The sequence below is a fragment of the Lipophrys pholis genome, assembly GCF_963383615.2.
Source record: "Lipophrys pholis genome assembly, chromosome: 10".
NCBI lineage: Eukaryota > Metazoa > Chordata > Actinopteri > Blenniiformes > Blenniidae > Lipophrys > Lipophrys pholis.
This window is the reverse complement of record NC_137640.1, coordinates 12,425,376-12,440,188: the sequence shown is the minus strand read 5'-3', so window position 1 is coordinate 12,440,188 and position 14,813 is coordinate 12,425,376. Positions and strand designations below refer to the sequence as shown.

At 41.7% G+C, this 14,813-nt stretch overlaps 1 protein-coding gene across 1 annotated transcript in view; it reads left to right on the top strand.

The window, feature by feature from the left end:
- glis1b (GLIS family zinc finger 1b) overlaps positions 1-14,813 on the top strand; it is an 80,773-nt gene that overhangs the window by 30,102 nt on the left and 35,858 nt on the right. The window contains exons 3-4 of the mRNA XM_080473213.1: positions 2,727-2,919; positions 4,271-5,801. Of these exons, the coding sequence (XP_080329339.1) occupies positions 2,727-2,919; positions 4,271-5,801 (1,724 nt within the window). The remainder of the gene's footprint in view (positions 1-2,726; positions 2,920-4,270; positions 5,802-14,813) is intronic.

The following is a 14,813-nucleotide window of genomic DNA, read 5'->3' as shown; positions in this document are numbered from 1 at the left end:
AGCCCTGCCTGACGTAGATGTCATTGTAAGCTTGTGGTTTGTAAGAGTTATGTGTAACCAAAAATAGTCAAGTGTTTTAAGCATTTGCAAAACTGTGCCGCTCCTCCCTATTAGAAAACCATGTGATTTAAAAGTAGCTTATACAATGCCGCACTTGTTTTTGACATAAAGTGTGTGCCACTTTCTTTTTCTCCATAATTTTTTTCAAATATAAGACTCAGTCTTAATTTATTATACCTTGAGGAAAGCAATGATACTAATATAAAATATAGTAATATAATGGTTTAAGTCTCTGAATGACTGCTACAAACTCATTTCTGATATTTTCAAACTAAAAAGTCCTGAGATCAGGCTCGGTGTTATGAAAAAGAAATGTCAAATTAAGCTCAGTGTGGCCCCTGTTCCCGTGATATCTGGCAATGAAAACTTATACAAGCGATCCGGGGAGATTATGCTGCAAAACAATGGTTGTATTATGAGCTTTTCTAAGTCCAACAATTTGCAGACAGGACAGGTAGCCAGTGTTCCCGGATCATCTGTCTTCTCTCAGCGTTTAACTCATTCACAAAGTGAGCTCTTTCCTGGAACTCAACCGCTCTGTATTGTAGAACAGAGCGATGATTATTGTGTTGTAATTCACATTTATTGGGCTGCCTGGTGTGGATCTGTTTTTAAAAAGGCAGATGACTGTATGTGTGTGAGAGAAAGCATGTGCATCCAGTCAAGGCCTCATTGACCAAGTGCCAATCCATTAAGAACTTTATGATGACAGTGTTTTTATTTGCTTGTTTGTGTTTCTGCGTGCATGTGCAATGGACAGCCATGGCCTTATTAAAGGATCCGTGATGATATTAGTCATCTCCACCCTGATTCATGTCACTTTTGGCCATCCTGATTGAATTACTCCTGACTTGAGGCAGGGAAACATTTGGCTTCTACTCAGCGGGCCTTGAAACTTTCATCCAGAAATACAGTCGTGTATACTAACTGGTGGAGATGCTGCGCCAGCAAATGGTGAAAAAAAACAAAAGTGAAAAAAAACAAAAGAAAAAACCTGGAGCAATCCAAAATTTGATAAACAGAACAATTTGTATGGCTTGAAAAGAGACCAGAGCTCAGAGACATCTTGCCTTCTGTTAGCAGCTGTGAGTGAAACCAGCGTTGTTTCTGTGGTCCCCTGGCGATGCTGCTCTGTTTGTATTGCTCGCTTTTCCTTTTCTCCACCTCTTTGTGTTTCTGCTCTGACCCGCAACAGGACAAATGCAGAGGAGGCTGTGGACACATTAGCTGGAGAGGCAATATGCGAAAAGATGTTCATAAAAATGAGGCCACAGAAAGCCATTGTTTTCTCCAGCTTTAGTTTGATATCATATTTCCATTTTCTAACACAGTTTCTGTCTTTCTATTCTCCTCATCGAAGAGACTCACGTTGTATTTTCTGTTTCTTTCTTGTTGTTTTTCTTTCTTTTGTTCATACATCCTAATGTTTGATCAATTTCACTGTTTTAGTTTTCCTTTTTAGTGTTTCTTTTAAATGCTGAATGTTTGGGTGACTAATAATAATAGCTCATGGTGTGGGATAACATTATCAATAACATTGTTAGGAGAAAATTTAATTTGAGAAATTGAGTTAAGAGAGTTGGACCAGGGGACGTGTGGACTCTTGCACATAAGTGTGTGGGGATATCGGCTTTCCTTTAACAAACATTTACACACACACACACACACACACACACACACACACACACACACACACACACACACACACACACACACACACACACACACACACACACACACACACACACACACACACACACACACACACACACACACACAGCCCTCCTCTCCTCCATATTAATTTAGCTTATTTTCATTTTTCTTATTTTTGTCATTGTTTTGGTAAAATTTCTGGTGATTGCAGTTTTGGTCAGAAAATAAGATCATGGTGATATAAATAAAAAAGGTTTTGTGATGCCTGTCTGTTTCAGGAAATACTATAATACTACAATGAAACCGACACAGATTTTTTAATATTACACATTAATGTTTTTAGAATTGTCTCAACAAAATAAAACTTTTGTCAACTTAAAACATTGATTTATTATTAAAACATCTTTTGTGAATATTTGTTATATTTCTTATAGAGAAATTTGATTAACACCAGTGAATCACCAGTCTGAATAAAAAGGCTTAACCAGTTCCTTATACATCTTTCTAAAAGACTAGTAGTTTACACGTCGATTATGTCCAATCCTGTAGTAGTGACAGGATATGATTATAAGGGTTATTGCTCTAGTGATAAGACTTCACATATAGCACTCAGTGCTATTCATATGGCCACCACCTGAATTTGTGTCTGGACAGCTCTCCATATATCACTCTTGACACACTAGATACAGACGTGGCAGCCAACAATGATTTCTCAGGAGAATGATAATGTAATAAACCTTCATCATGTCACTGATGGCTTGAATCCCATTGTGAACTAATGATTTCCCCATGACAGTCAGCAAAGTTTTGATTGCAATCTGCTGAGCCAGCTTTTAATTTTAAAGAGACCAGCAGGTCACTGCAATGTGAGCTTGATACATGTCAGAAATCATGACATGTTAGTGTGGGAAAGAACATTGTAAGTGCAAGTATGTAATTGATGTGTTACCTGCCTACTCATCATTCGTAATTTAGCATCTTCAGTCATTTTGTCCTCACTGGTTCTTTTCCAGAAAATGGCATCTACTGCTCGGAGAAAGAGTCAAACGGCCAGCTTGCTGATGCTGAGGGTACCATAATGCGATGTGGGCAGAGCCTGCCACCGTCAGCAGGGGGTCACACTGAAGGGGTTTACCCCCAGAGCCTCCAGTGCAGCAGACCCACACCTGACCTCCTTCTGCAGGATGGCGCTCACCAAGACAGGAGGTAAACTGTTTCTATTTTACATGTTTCTGACTTTTTTTTTTTTTCAGTTCCATTTTTGTAGCGTTCCCACTTGGTGTACTGCTACTGTAATATGCAGGTACAATGTGTTTTCTATTAATTTTACCGTTGTGAATCCCACGCACACATATGTTGCTGAAAACCTTTGCCGCCCAGTCTCATAAAACACACTAAAGGGGTCCAAAGCACACCATTTATGTTCCACTAATGTGATTCCTCTGTTGTTCAATCTTTGACTACTGTTGGTCAAGGCTGAAGGAATTTCCAGTGCCCCCCCAACCACCCCCCCCCCCCCCCCCCCGACCCCCGCCCCCGTCTCTCTTTTTATCCTAAGTCATGTAAAGGAAAGTGCTCCTGGATAGACAAGCACTTCACTCATATTGTCTTTCAATATTTTCACTACAGCCAAACAGGAAATGGTGCTCCCGGGTAGAGAGAGAGAGGGAGAGAGAGAGAGAGAGAGAGAGAGAGAGGTCAAGTCTTTACTAACAACAACGATGACAAAGTCGGCCGATGGCTTTCTCTCGTCCCAGTCAGCATTTGCTCTGTTTTCCCCCTGGTGTACTCAGAGGGGAAGGGACAAAGACGATACCTTCATGAGACAGCCCGGAAAAAAGAGAGCTCTTCTCACATCACTCAGAGGCTTTGGACAAAATCCATAATGAGCCAACTGACAGGAATGATTATGTAGGAGATCACAGCAACGCATGGAGAAATCTGACCTGGCTTCCCTATTCAGCAGGGCAAAGATTCCCACCATAATACACAGTATTGTAAATGGTGACCCTTCATAGGCTACAATTATGCCACCAAAACAGGTGACTCCTTATTTATCCCCAATGTTGGGTTGGGTTTAACCCTTTTGTGTCATCAAAGCCCGTCAGATGGACACAGTAGCCAGTGGCCTCTCATTCTCAGTAGTCTTCCAGCCCTCCCCCACTCTTTCACTCTTAAACGCCCATTCATATCCCCTCAAAACAGAAAGATCTTGTTTCTTTTTCTTCATAAAAAAATCATTTTGGAAAATCAACCATTTTTACTACCTGTTGTACAGCAACATTTATGTTACTGCATTTATAATCTGACCGATACTCTCCTAAAATTTGAACCATGACTCCCTTACGAACAATATAGGGCTCCGTTGAAGTTTTTTAAGTCAATAAAAATTATTTACGATGAGTTTTATATAAACCGAGTGAAAGACTAGAAGGAACAAACTGGCGAGCGGCAGAGCACTGACAATAATGCCGATGGGAGGAAGGAATCAACCCATATCTGTCAACAGGCACAAAGCAAAACGCTCTCATGCTCTCTTTGTGTTTTTTGCTTCCAGGTCCTCTTCTGCCTTGCAGAGGACCCTGCCGGGGGCCTCACCCAGTCTGAGCTGCAGTGCCAACGGGGCTCACGCCGCTATCCCTTACCCGATCAAACAAGAGAACTCAATGGGCTACAAGCTCTCCAGCACGGTGTCCGGAGCCCAGAGCTCATCTCCAGCCAGGTTTCAGGCCTGTAGAGCAAGCCAAGGTTTGGAGGTGCCAAGGGATGAGATAGTCGGTTTGCACGTAAGCAACAGCAGTAATGGCGTATGTGCACTGAGTGGCGTTGGTAGCACTGTGTCAGGGGACGCAGTGCGACCGTTTAATAATGAAGATGGCTCCTCCCCTATGGCTTTGTCTCCAACCGACTCCCGTCATTCAGCGCGGTTACTCGGCGCTAGTAGCCTGAAGAGACGCTGCCTGTCCTTGGCTTCACAGTCCACCGCGGCCGCTGGCACCGGCAGCGTCGCTGCCACAGGCTCCCCATCAACTACTGGCGCTGCTTCTGAGGAAATCAATATCACCGCAATCATCTGCTCCTCCTCCCAGATGTCAATGGTTGCCTGCGTCAACGGGTTCCACGCTAACCTCTCACCCAGCCACACCAGCAGTGCCGGCTTCTCCTCCTCTTCCTCCTCCTCTTCTACGTCCCCACCCTCTAACTCTTGCTCACGGGAAGCCCTCCAGAGGCCCCCACCTCACCGCAGCCCCCATCAGGCCACCCTACAGGAGAGCTGTCAGCTGTCTTCACCTGCCACCTGCCTGCTGTCCCTTTCCTCCTCCTCTTCGTCCTCCTCTTCAGTGTCATTAGTGGATCCGGAGCAGGGCCAGGGGCAGAGCCTGGGGCTGTGTGAGGAGCCAGGCTCCATGCTGCGGGGGCGTGGGGCTGGAGGAGCAGTGGGCGGAGGAGGTGGCTCGGACGGCTTGGCGCTGCTGATGAGCGGGGCCCTGATGTCTGGGAACCTGCATCCAGGCCCTGAAGCCGGGGGCCTCCTGGATGGAGGCCAAAGAGCTGTGTCTTCCCTTAAGCAGGAGCCCCTCGATGACTTCTCTCCCAGTGAGGATGAACTCTTTCAGCACAGCTATCATCACCATCACATGAGCGGTCGCAGCGGGCACCTCCGTCACGCTCACCACCCACCCAGACCTCCTATGCCGCCGCCTTACCACATGCACCAGTACGTGGGGCCCAGTGCTGGGGGGCTGATACACCACCAGCACCAGCAAACTGCTCCTGCCTCCTCACTGGGACTCAAGTCAAACCCGGGAGGCCCCCCGGGGCCCCACACGGCTGCAGAACGGGAAGACGTTGGAGGAGGAGCACTGGCGGATAAGCAGGTGTGTCGCTGGATTGACTGCAGTGCTGCTTACGAGCAGCAGGAGGAACTTGTGAGACACATTGAGAAAGTTCACATTGACCAGCGCAAAGGGGAAGACTTCACCTGTTTCTGGGCGGGTTGCATTCGCCGTTACAAGCCGTTCAACGCTCGCTACAAGCTGCTCATCCACATGAGGGTCCACTCTGGAGAAAAACCCAACAAGTGTATGGTGAGTCATTAAAACCCAAGAATTTATCCCCTCAATATGATCCCCCTCCCCCAAAAAAAAAAAATATCATCCCTCAGATTTACAAGACTGAATGTTAAAAATCTCAGTCAGCTCTCTTGGTTCTCCTTCAGGTAATAAATACAGCATTTTGTTTATTGCATTAATGTGAGTCTCATTTATGTCTTAACTGCAACCATGTGTCATTTTTCTGTTTGAATTTAACACAAGCACATATTTCACAAGGTAATACATTCCTTCAGGAGGATTTTTCCTCAAGTAGAATGCAGGTCACTTGTGTCCAAAGACAGACCTGGACTTGCTTCACTGCTGATTACATTTCAACAGAAACTTTTATTTTGTTTTGGTTGAGAAACAGTTATCATAGAAATTCCTGTATTTTTAATGGAACTTGCCTCTCACTGAAAATGTAAGCTGCTGTAAGAGGAGCAACGCTGCTTTAGTATAAATAGATTGGTGGCTGTAATCTTACAGGTAAGGCTCCAATTCCACAAGTCAACACACTAATCAATGTCAAGCCGTCATTCTCCCACATCCCCTCACAAATGGAAAAAGCCCTCCAACCTTAAGAATGATTCAGTCAAAATACACAATTAGTCCACAATTTGTATAGGGCGAAGCCATGTTTATTTTCACAGGCACTCTGTTTTTTGAGAAAGGATTCAGATCATGAAAAGCCAACACATATGGTTAACATAACCAAACAATGCCTACACATGATCCTTTTAAATAAGAGCTTTAAATGTTTAGCTCTCCCACAAGTATTGAGTGAATCGGCTTCATATCCAAGGCAAACATTAGCTGAAATGTAGTAGTCTGGAGAAAGGAGCCACAGAGGGATAGTCCGCAACCTTTGCTCGTCTTGCTCAATTCACAGTTTCACCCAAACGCTCTGTCAGAAGCAGTGCTCATCAAATTTACGCATCCATCCAAGTCCTAAACCTAATTGAAAAACTGACTCAGCGATAATATTTCAGCACCTGTTGAAATACACATCTTGTGTATTTTTTCTTCATAGCGGTTGCCTATAAAAATAGGTGGAGGTGAAGAGTCTTTGACAAGAATACATTTGCATTTTGTGGCTGAGTCACGTTAAATTGCAGACGACATTGATACAGAATCCTACTGACTCGAATACTTATTAATTCACATCTCAGCTGAATACTCCACTGTTAGTGTTATTCTCAGTGCTTTGCGTCACTGCGGCGTGTTAGTGTTTCTGCTTCCCTGGCACAGTATGAACTGAAAATTTGGAAGTAATTTGCAGTGCTGTGCATGCCCGCACTGTTAATTCAGTTTAGGCGTGTGTAGTATTACAGGGCTTCAATTTTCCTCTTTGTTGTTGTTGTTTTTTTTGGAGTAAGTGTTTCTTTGTTACTGAGGGTTGGGTGACACAAAGCAAGTAGGTACCGTGTGCATGTTTGTACTTTCAAACGACTCGCGTACAAACGTTGCACTGACAAGGTGTGAGCGTGTTTTTGAAGATGTTTACCACATGTGAGCATGGGAACAATCTGGCTCAGTGTGGACGAGCCACTGGACTCTGTCTGCAGACATCAGGCACTCTGAAACACCATAACCTCCCAATCACCCTTATTCGGAGGGAGCATGCACGCGAACGCTCAGATTCAGAGGGATGCAGTAATTTGTAAACGGGCCCATTGTACATATGGACTCACAGAAAGTATTGATTCTGTGTACAGTGCATTGAGCTGTTACACTCCTACCTTTCCCACAGAACCCAAACATAAATGTGAAATGTTTTCATGCTTGAATCAACACTTGTGATCAGCAGGGATTAAATGTATGTTGATTCGGGACTTTTGCAGATAAACGTGGAGGCCCAGAGTAAATAAACCCACTCTGTGTGTATTTGTTTCTCTGTTTGTGTTTGTAGTCTATATGGATTTAAGTAAGTAGTTTGCACTCATAGGCTCGCTGGTCTGTTGGTGTGCATCTGAATGACTGTGCACACTCTTGTGCTTTAGTTGTCTCTGTCCAAAGTCTTTTTTTTTTTCTTCTCTCTCTTCTGAGCATTTGTGCTTTTTTGCTACGAGCACTGATGCCTCTTGTGTGCACGTTGCTCATGCAATAAAAAAAGGCATTCAAATATTCAAGCAATCCATGCAGAGGAAACAGATGAGACATTCGGTTTTAGGCCCAAATGCTCTAGAAAAACTAAGACTAATCCTTTTATTATCCTTCCAGCAGCAGATTCCAGCAGGCGTTCATGAAACAAGGCTCTTCCGACATCCAAACATAACACCCCCCCCCCCCCCCCCCCCCCCCCCCCCCCCCCCCCACTCTCACTCTCTCTCTCGCTCTCTAAGTATACACTTCATCCATTTTCCTCATATGCAAGACCGCATGAAGCACAGCACTACTTCGTGCTGTGTCTTGGCAGGAAAAAGTCATTATCACAACACACAAGTCATACTTGGACCCCCTGCACTAGCCTGTCACAGGCTGTACCTGGAAAATATTTTAAGAAATTCCCCGAAAAAAAACTAAATTTAAAAAAGCAATCTCTGTACATATACAGATGGTTGAGTTTGAGGCTGTTCATAAATTTTGTCACCATTTAAAAAGTAGGTTTGGTTCTCACCCCAGCTCCTCCAATTAAAGCCGGCGCAGGGTTGTTGTGTAGGGCAGGCAAGCGCTGAGGGACACACAGGCGAAAAGGAAACAACATAATCTCTCTGCAATATCCTGTTGTGTTTCATGCCTAATTCACTTGTTGTTTTAGTTTATTACATTTTTTTTCCTGTGTCTGCATAAATATTAAAAATATATCCAGCTAGAGGAGCCCTGTCATGCTTCTAGACATTGATATTGTTCTGTTTTGTCAGAGGTTGGCTTGGTGGATTTGAAGCGTCTGAAGGCTGCACCCTGAGCTATGAAGCTCACAGTATATCCCCCTTCACCGAGTGTTTACATGGCTGAGTGACTTCAGGCCAGAGTACAACATTGTGCATTTTATTTGCTTTTGGTTCAGAGCAGTTTTGGTCCAAAGTTGGCAAAAAACTTTCCCTAAAGATTATTAAAAAGAAAAAAGAAAAAAAAAGGGGTGGGGGGAGTGGGGGGGTTGTGTTTGAAATGTTGTTTGATGAGGCTATGGGAGAGTGGATTCACTCTGTGGTTCAAGGATTGAAGTTGTTGTTGCTGAAATGCAGCAACGCTTATTTGTAGAATTGTATCACAATAATCTTTATGGAAGATTTTGTCAATTATAAAAAAAAGTAAGACAATGTGGAAAGTGGTGAACTAACACCCGGGGTGGGAAGGCTATTACATTAAGAACATACTTTGTTTTAAAGAAAATTAAAATGTACATGTTCGCTTCTGTATACTTCTGCTTGGTTAAGCTTTGATGCCCATTACCGGACATTGTTCAACATAAATGTCTGTCAGCTCAGGCACATTTGTGAGATTTGTTCCTTTTTTTTTCTCATTAGTTGATTTATATAAGGCATGAAGAAAACAACCAAGTCTTTGCATGTTGAAATGATCTTCACCAGTACTCCAGTGGCTTAAATCATGAAGGCTATTTATGTTTAGGTTGGAACTAGGGATCTGATGTTCGCAATGTGGGCCCCTGAGCAACACCCCCCAACTCATAAGCATAATAATTGGCTAGGGTAAAAAAGGGTTTCTTTCTAAACAGAAAACCTTTCAGTAGACTAGATTACTGTAACAGTGTTTTCACAGATCTTTAGAAAATCAATCAGGCAGCTTCAGATGATCCAGAACACTGCCGCTAGAGTCCTTACAAACACCAAGAAACTGGACCACATCACACCGGTCCTCAAAACAACACTGGCTTGCTATGAGTCAAGAAATTGATTTAAAACCCTTACTGCAGGTCTACAAAGCCTTGAATGGTCTTGGACCAAATTATGTGCGAGACTTATTAGTTCCCCATGAAGCAGCATTGAGAGTCTATGCTCCTCACTTGTGGAACAAACTTCCCGAACACCTGAGGTCTGCTTAAACCGTTTATTTACACTGCAGCATGTCATGATTTTAATACATTATTCCGTGACAAAGAGTTATTCTGCTCATACGCAGGCAGACGGACATTAACAAAGATGGTGGCCTCCAGAGTGGCCTGATGTTCAGTCAATATTCTAGTTTTAACACAGTCCAGCAAACACAATTAGAGACAATCACACACACTCACATTCACACCTACCGGCAATTTGGTGTCACAAATAAAGAAAACCTGAATACCCTACAGGGAGAACATGCAAACTCTGCACAGAAAGAAGCCCAGTCCCAATCTGGACTCACACCAGAGAAATTCTCACTAACCGTGCAAGAGCGCTAACCGCTGTGAAAATTCCCTGATGAATACATCCTCCTCTTCTTTGTTCGGTACTTTGCAACAGTCTTAGGAGAAGTGCTGCATAAGTAATAGGTGATTTTCGTATTAAGTAGGAGTTAACTATTTAAAATGAAAGAAAAATTCCTCCATAAAAGGATGGATTCACACATTTTCGGCTCCCAAATGTTCGAGCCAAAGTAAAGTCAGCGAGCCACCCGCCCATTTCACAATGACAAACCACAGCCAGCATTAGCTGCTTAATGGGGCTCTGTCCAAACCCTTATGCCTGTGAGTGCACACAGACAAACACCAAACACACACACACACACACACACACACACACACACACACACACACACACACACACACACACACACACACACACACACACACACACACACACACACACACACACACACACACACACACACACACACACACACACACAGTCAAACCACTTGTTGAAGGAAAGTTGGATGCAGAGGCCTGGTGGAAAAAGCGTACATCATGGAATTTCCTCTTTTTTCAATGGTGTGAAACCAGCTAACATATATATTTAGATTTACTAGACTGATTTTTGGAAGAGAGTGGTGAAATCCCTCGGCAGCAGACGCTGAGACACCGAACGCAGGCCTCTGCCAAGATGCTGCGTGTTTTCAGGAGTAAATGGAGTCTTTTGTGAGCAATCGGCTCAGGTGCAGGAGATAAAACAGGGAGTGCCATTAGCTAATTAAAACTGAGGTTCACCACATGACCCGAGTTTTCCTCTGAATGCTGCCTGAAACTGGAGCTGTCTGGGCAGTTGCAGTGAGTGGTGACTGACGTTGATATTAATGTGTTTGTGCCCATATGAGCGTCTTGACACTCTGGTCTGTCCAGACAATTTAGAGGCCACAGTCTCTTGCGCTTAATTCCTAAAAAGACTGTTGCCTCTTGGTACCTGCAGTAGAAATGTATGAATCTCCTGAAGATGAGAAGATTAAACATGCCAAGATTAGACTTCACAGCTTTTATGTTTGCAGCATCAACAAGTAGATGTCCAGCTTGATACAGGACTGCATGGAGAGTATTAGGGGGGGTATGGCTCGGTTGGTAGACACTGAACCGCAAACTGCCTGAATGCAGTGTGAGAGTGAGCGGTTGGTGGTGGTCGGAGGGGCCGATGGCGCAGTTTGGCAGCCTCGCCTCCGTCAATCTACCCCAGGGCAGCTGTGGCTACATATGTAGTTTACCACCATGAAGTATGGCGTGAATGAATAATGCAATGCAAAGCATGTTTGACTGTCCAGAAAAGCACTATATAAAACCCATGCATTATTATCATTATAATTCAGAGTCTATGATTTCCTTGAGATTTGCTGTGCCTCAAACATCTGTACTTTCTACTTCTCACATTTTGAAATCTGGCTTATTTGTTTCCACCTCTGCAAAGTCACCACATATCACACATAAGATGCAGTAGTTAAAGTTACTGAACCTTTAATAGAAAGAGAAATCTGTTGAATGTCGCACATGGTGTATCATGCAAATAACGTCAAATAATTACAACAGCAAATACCCACATTAAAAAGAAATATTCATAAATATTGAACCCATGAAATTGCCTCATCATACCCAAACTTAAATTAATCATAGCGAACAGGGGTCGAGTCAATGGACTGTGGACTAGTGGACAGTAAAGAGACTGATTTCAACAGGTTATGACCGTATCAAGGTGTTCAATCCCAAATGGTTGCAGTTTACAGCTTTTTCTTGAAGGAATTATTCATGTATTGTTTGTAATTTACAATATTCTGTCCTTGTCAACTCATAATCTATATTTTAGCTTGTAAACTCAAAGATCAAATAATTAATTATTTATGTTGATTTTATTAAATTTTTTTAAAGAAAATTCTTTATAATGGAAGTTAAAATTATCATACAAGTCCCATAATTATTACTGGTACCGCTGATGATTAAACTGGTGAATCTATGCTGGCATACGTAGTTTCATCAAAAAAAAAAAAAAAAGAAGTTACTTTATGTGTTTACTCTACATGTGTTTTTACCTGCATGTAACTGCACACCTTTTTTTGCTTACTGTAGTATTTAAGTGCATTTCATAACCTGTTACTTCCTTTTTACTTTTACCTAAATAAATGGGTTGACTCAGTACTTTGAAAAGGCGTACTTTGTTTCTAAATGTAGCTTACATATATTTCTACTTTAGTGAATAATGTCGGCATGTTTGCCACTTTTGGCTAAAGAGGAGAAAGTAGGAACAAAGTGAGTATTATGGTATATTGCATTGAGTTTTCAACTTCAGGAATTTTGTTTATCCCGAGGGGCAATTCAGTTTTAGTCAGAAGTCTATTATATGGCTATTATTAAGTGTTTACTGTCAATAGGTGATAAATTAATTAATTCAGGAAATCAGGAGGAGCCGTCAAAGCCTGTTAGTTGCGCACAAATGTGAAGGAGCTGATCATGCCTGGCAGGAAGCAACTTTTAACACTTTATCCAAAGTCCTGCTTTGCCTGCCATTACCGAGGCAAAAAGAGTAACTACAAGGGCTAATTTCTTCCTCCAAACTCATAATCCCGTTCTGCAGCGATCCTCTCTCCTCCTGTCAGATCGGCTGTGCCGCTTGGCAATCCAGTCGTCATGCTATGACTAACACAACTCTGTCCATATGTGATACCGGTATGAGGAAACTGCTGGCGGAGTCACTCTGCCACTGATGTTTTGGCATAAATCTGAAAACCCCGGATAGATGAATTTTGCTTGTTTTTCTTGTTGAGCAGGCTGAGCCAACTTCTTGTCAAGCTGAAAAAGGTTTCCTGTCAATCTTTAGTTGTAATGTTGCCCATTATTCAGCAGCAGCCCCCCGCCCCCCCAGCACCCCCCCCGTCTCTCTCTCTCTCTCTCTCTCTCTCTCTCTCCCATTATCGATCATTAGGTTTGGATTTAAGGGCACGCTGACGTACTTACCGCATCCACACAACCACAACACCTACCTCCATGTCCCATCTTAAAATTTCTCTTTAACCCTTTGGGGGACACTAATTTTGTTTACGTGGAGATCAAATTATTACTCTTTTATAATTGTGACTGTATTCCATCTATAAAAATAAACACTGTTATATGACATTATGACATGCACGTGCAATAAAAACAGAAAATTTTTTTAATTGTTATTATCATTATTAACTTTTTTTATTTATATATATATATATACATGTGAAAGACATCAATCAGGTGTTTAGCACAAATATTTAGTTATTCAGATTCAAAAAATTGTATTTGTCCCCAGGGGTCAATTGAAAAAGCACGTAGAGCAGGCAGGGCAACAATGATGTAAGAAATTGAGTAAAAAAAAAAAAAAAAGTTAAATATACAAATATGACATCATTATATTTAACTTACCTTGTGACTGTGTTTGGTTTGGACACAATGTAAAATAAAATAAAATAAAACAAGCAAGCAAAAAATTGCAAGGGATTAATCTGATGTTAAAATCCTATTTTACTGACCACAGTAATATGATAGTCAATGACTTTTAGATGAGCATTTGATTTAAAGCTGAAGCTTTTGTTTATTTGTATATGTTGAATAGTTGCCCCCACTTAAAGCATCATAAACAGTAACTTGGGTTAAAATTGTTTGACGTTAGCATCTTCACGAGTATCGATTAATAAATGATAATATTGAATTGATTAAATCAGAAACACTGAAGACGGTGTTTCTGAATTGATGTTGTTTGTAAAAAGTAATAAATGTTTATTTATTTATTTATTTTTGTTACTTTTTAATTTGTATTTAAACATCTAAAAGCTATTTTTCTCAATTTGAATCTGTCTAATCTTCAGCTGTGTCCTGTCGGTTGTATATGTTACATATTGTCATTTAAAAAAAAAAAAATTCTTGAAGTAGCAAAACAAAAATAAGTTTACACAGCTTCTATATGTATTTGAGGTTTTGGAGAGATTTTGAGAGGGATTGCTTGTGGTGCTCTTCAGTCACAGTTTGCTTGATCTTCTTTAATCAGCAACTTAATTGAACTAAAGAACAAAGTCTGATTCTTGCATAACTCATAGCTAGACTTAAGTTGACTCGTCCTGAAACTTAAACTGGCATTTCTAAGACTGCAGGTTAAGGGCTGCAGGTGCAAAGATCATAGGGTATGCTTTCCAAATAAAAGTTGAAACTTTTGCACATTAACTCATGTAATGTGTGCAATATTAAAGTCAACATGTCATTGAAGTAAATAGTTTGTTGCTTTTGGATTTTTTTTTATCCACAGTTTAAAATATGAAAGACAGGGAAGGTCAGATGTTTTTCTCATCATAGTTACTGTATATGTGCAGGTTCTGCTTTCAAAAAACAAAACCAACAGTTAAGAATTGTGCAAAATTTGTGAGCTCTGGCCCACAATTTGTTTTCCTTCTTTCTTTTTTACCCTGAGTTTAGGTTAAACTGCAGAAGGTCAGCTACCTTTGTTTCAACTTCCTAACCAGGTATCAAAGCATGCAGGACTTACTACATGTGCTACACTTTAATTACATTTGTCTGGAATGCAGTATTTTGAGTTTTCCCATTTCCTTGTCATTTAATCACACTCTGGTATTGGAAACCTGAAGACCCAGGGCTGCGGCTGGTCAGACATTGCAGAGAGATTGTGTCATAATTGT